This window comes from Panicum virgatum, chromosome 4N (genome assembly GCF_016808335.1).
Source record: "Panicum virgatum strain AP13 chromosome 4N, P.virgatum_v5, whole genome shotgun sequence".
Classification (NCBI taxonomy): Eukaryota; Viridiplantae; Streptophyta; class Magnoliopsida; order Poales; family Poaceae; genus Panicum; species Panicum virgatum.
The window spans coordinates 32,447,348-32,454,694 of record NC_053148.1 but is presented as its reverse complement, the minus strand read 5'-3'; the positions used below and the strand labels follow the sequence as shown (position 1 = coordinate 32,454,694).

General features: G+C 51.9%; 1 protein-coding gene across 1 annotated transcript; it reads right to left on the bottom strand.

The window, feature by feature from the left end:
* Positions 1-2,050: 2,050 nt before the first annotated feature.
* Positions 2,051-7,132, bottom strand: LOC120670743 (amino acid permease 3-like). Its single transcript, XM_039950889.1, has 3 exons — positions 6,861-7,132; positions 3,112-3,439; positions 2,051-3,017 (listed from the first exon to the last, which is right to left on the bottom strand). The coding sequence occupies exons 1-3, from the start codon at positions 6,970-6,972 to the stop codon at positions 2,051-2,053; spliced, it is 1,407 nt and encodes a 468-aa protein (XP_039806823.1). The 5' UTR covers positions 6,973-7,132.
* Between the last annotated feature and the right edge of the window lie 215 nt (positions 7,133-7,347).

Sequence of the window (7,347 nt, the reverse complement as noted above, 5' to 3'; positions counted from 1 at the left end):
GTGCACCCTGCATCTCAGCTTCTGGAAAATATGCCTTTGGGTGGTTTCAAATGTTGTTTTCCTTTTTGTTAACAATTTTAAAAATTCCAATTGAACTAATATTTTTAAAATTAATTTATCTTTAATGAGAAAAATTTGAAAGTAGTATCAATTTTTTTTCAAACATGTAAGCTAACTATTGGTTCTCTATTTTGAATCCTATATATCCTAAAAATAATAGATGGGGGCATAAGCAAAAAAAAAACACTAGAGGTATGAATAAATTAGATCCAAGTAACTAATAAGTACATTTCCAATGTATCACTTACATTTGTTATTTTTCTAATTTTAAATGAATTATTCATGAGTTTTAGAATTTAAAATGGAATTTTTAAAATTTCACAAAAGTGTAAAACCATTTTTCAAATTACCCAAGGGATCAAATTTCACTACTACAAAAAATGATTTACCGCAACCTTTTTTAGCACCTCTGAAGCGCGTATAAAAAATAACAACCTCGGTTAATTGCCAACATTAACTGAGACGGTCATGTTTTATTAACCAAGGCGGTTACAGAAAACCACCTCGCAAAATCCATTAACGGAGGCGGTTATTATAAATGTGACCGCCTCCAGAAATCACCTATTTTTGGAGGTGGACAAATTATAGGAACCGCCTCAGTTAGTTATTGTCAAACCCTAAAAGCCCAACCCAACCCCTCCCCTCTCATCCCTCTCCATTTTCCAATCCACTTTTCCCTCTCCCTCTCCCACCCACTTCTCTCCCTCATCGTAAGCGGCGGCGCTCCCCTCCCCGCCGCTCTTCCCATGCTCTGTGTGAGCGGCGGCCCCTCGCGGCCGTGTGCGAGCAATGGATGGACGCTGCGGCGGCGGATCTGGCAGCTGCACGTGGCGGCGGGTGGACGCCGTGGTGGCAGATCTGGTGGCTGCATGCAGTGGCAGGCGGAAGCGATGGCTGCAGATCTAGCGGGTGCGAGCGGCGGACGGCAGATCTGGCGGGTGCACTTGGTGGCGACCCTCGGTGTGCTGGCACGGCGGCGGCGGCTCCCCGTGGATGTGTTTGGCGGGCTCGTGGATGGGCTTGTCCACGGGTTTTCTATTTTTTATTATTTTTTCTATTTGATTACCTGAGGCGGGCAGACAACCACCTCTGAAAATGCTCCATTTACTGTGATGTTTGCTCAGAGGCGGTTGTGGTTGCCCGCCTCTGAAAATATTTTTCAACCGCCTCAGAAAAGATTATTGTAGTAGTGTTCGCTAGATTACAACAGTCTACATTGTTTGGTTTTATAGTTGTAGGTTGAAAGTAAGACTTTCGTGATAGTTAGATGATATAAAGTGGACTTTTGCCTATGTTATTTTCACTTTACTAAAAAAAGAAGCCGTATTAGACTCAAGCATGAGAACGTTCGTTCATCACTAGTATCTTGGGTGTGCCATGGATAAGAATTGGGTTATTATCAAATGAAAGTTATAAGGTGTTTATAAGAGAATATGATGATGAGAAAATGGGAATAGATTCTCCATTTGACCACAACCATATAGATTTTTCAGAGGTCAAGAAAGATGCTATAGTGTGCTTGCATCGTTAATCAGGCATGTACTATTCACAAAGTTCGTTAATTACTTTAGAGTTGCCAATCTGCAATGTGGACTGATAGAATAACTAGGAAAACAAAATATGTGCTCGAAACTGTTACCAATGAACGGCTGCGTACATCTTCGTCGTCCAAGATATGTTTTATTTTACCGAAATAACTAGGAAAACAAACAATGGTTGACTCCAATGCAATGCTGCTATTATGACAAACACCCATAATTTGATTGCGTTCTAAAATCAACCGCATAACTAAATTACTAGCTGATCACTTCTTAAGTCCAGTTTCTTTCGGTACGGTGGCCAATAGACACCTAACCACTGACAACCATGGGCAGCAGAACACTAGCTACTTCTCCACTACTAAAAAGAAGCACGAGTATGCTGTATCACACGGCCGATCGAATCATACAAACACATGCAACAAACTCGTAGCGGCTCTCAGATCGATCGATCACGACCTGGTCTTGAATGGCACGTAGGTCTTGAGCGAGTCGAGCACGCCCTGCACGGAGGCGGCGCAGGCGGCGACGGTAACGAGGAAGCAGACGAAGCTGAAGCTCTGCAGCGCCGCCCACCTGGCGCTGAACCGCCGCACCTGACGCTGCCGGATGTACATCTCGACGGGGAAGAAGACGGTGAGCGGCCAGAAGGCGATGCTGCCGAGGATGCCCAGGATGCTGTTGAAGAAGGGCATCAGGACGGCGAGCAGCGTGATGACGGCCACGAACGCCGTGCGCCACACGACCCGGAACACGCTGAGGCGGCGCGCGGACGACCCCGGCCGGCAGCAGCACGCCCCCTCCACGGCGGCGAAGAGCGGCTGGCAGAACACCTGGAAGCCGCCGACGAGGTGCACGACGATGCAGGCGTTGGCCAGGTCGACGAGCCAGAAGGGCTCGTAGAAGCCGAAGCCGGTGAGGATGTTCCCCGGCGCGGCGTTGCCGAACGCCGCGTACCCCAGGCACCCGCACATCATGTAGAAGGCCGTCGTGACGGCGATGCCCATGGACGTGGCCCGCCGCATCGTCTCGCTCTCCGCCGGCGGCGACCGCAGCGTGTCCTGGATCTCGATGAGGATGATGGCGTACGAGTAGGCGAAGGCGACGTTGCCGAGCGCCTGGAACGTCATCCACACCTTGTGCGCCGAGTCCACGTCCACCCCGACCTGCGTGCCGGTCAGGGTCGTCCTCCCCAGGGGCCCCGAGATGGTCTGCGCCAGGGAGAGGCCCACGGCGATGATGGAGTAGAAGAAGGACATGGCGGCGGCGATGATGGAGAGCCACCAGAGCTCGTGGAAGTTGGGGAGCTGGCTGAAGACCACCTGCACGACGCCGAAGCCGATGATGAAGGCGCTCGTGTTCTGGCTGCAGTCCGCGTCGTGCCCGTGCCAGTGGAAGCAGTTGGACTTGTTGATGGCCCTGCGTCGATCATCAGATGGTCTGGTCGTCAATCGCAATTCGCAGCAGCAGGAAGCAGGATTGCCAGAAGGAAAGGGACCGGGCGACGACTCACGCAGCACTGATGGAGGCTGTGATGGTGTAGCCGATGCCGGTGCCGAACATGTTGGCGTACTGGCAGAAGCCGCAGAACCAGACGTACCACCCGCCTAGGTTGGACTTGAGGGCGTCGGTGTAGGTGTAGTTGCGCTTGCCGGTGACGGGGTCGCCGACGCGGTAGCAGTCGGCGAGGAGGCCGCAGGTGTAGAGGGTGATGACCGCGAAGAGCACCAGGGTCACCGGCCCCGTCACCCACCCCAGCTGCGCCATCGCCCACGCCAGGGACAGCACGCCGGAACCGATCACCGCCGTGATGATGTGCGCCGTAGCCGTCCATACCGTTCCTGCAGCGTGAACCGAAATTTTCCCAATAGTAAAATTATGAAAATGATTGTTGGTAGATGAGCATATTATTGTTGAAGACGAGCCTAGCTATCCTAGCTTGGCTGGCTAAAAAAGTAGAAACCTCACCAAAAACTAAATCCGACAGCATCTTTATCATCCTGTCTAATGTATCCCACTAGGTATATCGGCGTCCTTGCTGGGCAAATTTGCTTAGCCCCATCCGCTCGCTATCTCGACCCCGCCCCCTACGCTCCCTCCCTCAGTCGCCCTCCCACGCTCCCAGCTCCACCCTCCCGCGCTTGAGCAGTGGCGCCGGCTTGGATGCAGCTAGCATCGTCCCCCTCGATCCCTGGCGAGCTCTACGATTCGTCGGCATCGATGCAGGTTCAGGACGGGCCGGGTTAGGGTCCCTAGAGGGCGCGGGTGTGGCATCCATCTCGAAGTCACCTCCTCCCCTGGCCACCAGCGGCACCGAGAATGAAGGACAGCCTGCCGAACCCCCAGAGCCTAACCTGGTACATGTCCGCCCACACGTACCTCATCCAACACGTCCATCCGGGAGCTCATCTTCGCCCTGGCCTTGGTGCCGTGCCGCTGACCACGACCGCGCAGGCCAGCTCACCCCACTCCTTGCTTCGCCGCGGGCCCAACTGCTACTGCTGCTCATCGTCGTCTAGGTCACGGACGCGCCTCATCCTCGCCTTCCGCAGGCGCCTCCGAGCGAGCCTGGCACCGCCGGCACGCCGCGTAGGGTGCCCTGACGTGCTGAGCCGGTGTGGACGTGCTTGAGCGGAGGAGGGTCACCCCAGCGGCGCTCGAGCAGAGGGAGGAGCTGCGGCGGCACGGGCTCACCGGTGGTGGGCGGCACGTGCTCCTGGCGGAGGGCGGCCGTTGGTCAGGGAATGGAGTATGACGTGTGGGGTCACTCGTGAAGGGCAGGAATGGAGTATGCCGAAAGATTTAGAAAGATTGTTGCTTAACCCACCCTTTGAAAAGCTAAATGACTAGCTAAACGAGAATTTGGCTAGTTTGATTTAGCTAAGCTCTTGGAAATGGATAGGGAACACATGCATATGTGTACGTGCACTCAATCGGCGGTCCAAACAAAACAGTCGTCGTCGTCGACGCATGCGTCAAACGGACTCGTAACAGAAGGATCAGAGCGGACAAAGGACAACTATACGGAACGGAAGAAAAATGGAACCTTCGTTCTCACGACCACCTGTTTCCCTTTCGGCGTGCGCCATGCAAAAAGCAGACGGGCGTGTACGCAGATACTGCAGGGACCAACCTGAGCCGCCGTGGGCGAGGATCGGCGAGAAAGGTACGGGAAACCATCGAAAAGGATAGCCGCGAAGCTAAGCTCACGATCGATCGCGACGAGTCGACGTGCAGCGCCGCCGCTGGGCTTGGCGGCACTCATTCAATTCATCAAAGCTAGAAAGAGAGATGGGGGGGGGGGGGGGGGGGAATCGGGCGCCGCCACCGCTTCTGCGCGCGGCTTCTGCATCGATCGTATCCGCCGTTCTTTTTCTTCTCGTCTCTTGTAACCTACTGGTAGCTGGTAGCTAGCAGCCTACTACTTCTTCATGACCCTCGGAAGCTGTGCCTGCGGCCTTGGAGATGGAGGGAACGGGAACAGCCCTAGTCCGTTGGGCTACAACTTCCATTCCAGTTCCAGGGGCCGGCCGGGAAACAAGCGATGTTATTCCGGTGGTATTCAATGCCAAGATAACCTAAGAGCAAGTATTATGGGTGGAGAGAGAGCCGGCTAAATTTTATAGGGAAGAGAGAGAAAGTAGAAGAGAATGGAGCGAGTTGCTCACAAAACGCTCGCTGGAAGTTGGTTGAAAGGCTAGTTGCTCTCACTGCCAAGCATTAAATGGTACTGATCGTTAGTAATCTGCAGCTATTTAGAGTAAGTATAATAACGGGCTGCAAGCGGGCGGATGTCTACGTGGAGCTAAGAGAAACTAAGCAGGCGTTTCACCACGCGCCGACTGAAGCCGGCAGGGAAGTGCTACAGCCCCTGTTATTGGTTGATGAGTACTGCAGAGCATTGAATGGTGGTGGGGTCCGCCACAACACACGCCACGTCGTTCTGCCTCGCAGCCGGCAGCCGACGGAATCCATTAAACTTGCTCTTATACACAACACAGTCCAAGCCTATCATTTTTGCACTGATCATGTCTTTAATTTTCCAGCTAGAGCAGAGTTCAAAATTTTCCAGCTAGAGCATAGTTCAAGGCGATGATGAAAGACGTGCAATGCAATCCGCTTATAATTAATTTGACACAGTACTACTTCTGAATGAGCCGAGAGTTCCTGCTTGGAACACCCCCTAGTGTTGGAGCTGAGTATAATTAAGCAGGATGATGATGTGGCAAACATCAGAAGGAACTTCTGTGTGAATTGAACATAGCATGGATACATGGCGAAAGAAAAACTTTAAGACTGTACCATACCGCAACAAAAATTTCCCATGTCACCCATCTAGTGACGGTAGTTCTTTTTCTCTTAGTAAGATGAATGATTTTCCCTTGGCGGCTTTGGCAGACCAAGCGGTGGAGAAACTCTTTCGCAAAGGAACATCGCCGCACCACATGGACGCTTTGCAGGACATACTTTCGATGTTGAAGAACAAGAGCAACATCTCTCTTTCCGTGGGATGGAGCGTTGACTGAGGGCTACGTTTAGAGCCAGTTGTTTAGGTTGTGCGGGATGTGAGTAGTTCATGTTGGAGTTATCATTCGGGTTGTGTTCAGCTGGCTTGCCGGCTTGTATCTATCTAGAGTCCGTTCTATTTGGGTTGTAACCGAACACTGTACCAATTTCTTCTTCGTCTTAATACAATGATACGCTACGTGCGTATTCGAGAAAAAAAAATGAATGATTTTCCTAATCTAAAGTCAGGATATGTGGCAAAGTTAGCAGTTGGGATCATAGATTAGTGAAAGGGAATATTGTTGCATATATATAGTGTAATAAGGCAACAGGTAATTCTGTTCATGCAAGAACATTATAGGGAAGAGTACAAGTGAAATCAGTAACCACACAATATATCCTAGCTGTCACTCCTATTTTTGGTAGCTTTAAATGACCTCAGTGCGTGACGTGCTGGTTCTTGCACATCATGCACGCAGGGCGCTACGATCATCAGTTTTCCCTCTTTATCTAACAAAATCAAGATTGATTCAGTGCCCGAAGATTCTACAAAATCATTCCCCTTATCTTTTTTTCCCCTTCCGATGGCGAGGAAACTATTCATTATTCTCCCTGCCATTTTTATTCAACAGCATCTTATATCCACAGGAGTACAGGACGAACACGCCAATACACTAGGATTTCTGTCGCGAACTACATGGTGGTTAATTAGAAGAACTGAAGAAGGGATGGCCAGTTTCTGTGGTGCACACGTACCTGACCTCCGCTCCTTGCCGTCGTCGTCGCGGTCGCCGCGGACGCGGGGAAGGGTGGCCAGGGGGTGCTCCAGTTCCATGGCTCCGAAGCGCGGCGCCCCTGCTCCTCCCATCTCTCTCCCTCTCTGCAGCTAGTCGTCTGCACGTAGGCTAATCACAGCGCGCGCCGGCAAGACGACGCATGAATCGGCGGTGGCGCAAGAGCTCTCCCTCGATCTCCCGTGCTCGCTCGCTCAATCGCTCGATGACGATGACGATGGCGGGCGGAGGCAGAGGCAGAGGCAGCAAGAGTCCGCCGAGCGCGCGCGGCGCGGTGGTGGGTCTAGAGAGGGAACAGGGGACGGGGAGCCACTGAATAGCGCTATATATAGCTCAAGAGGAGGAAAAGTGAAAAGTCGAAAAGCCAGGGGCGTCAAAATGATCACGCCTCTGCTGCATCTAAAGAGCAAGAGCAATAAAGGGGGCTTTACACTCCTTCCATGTTATAC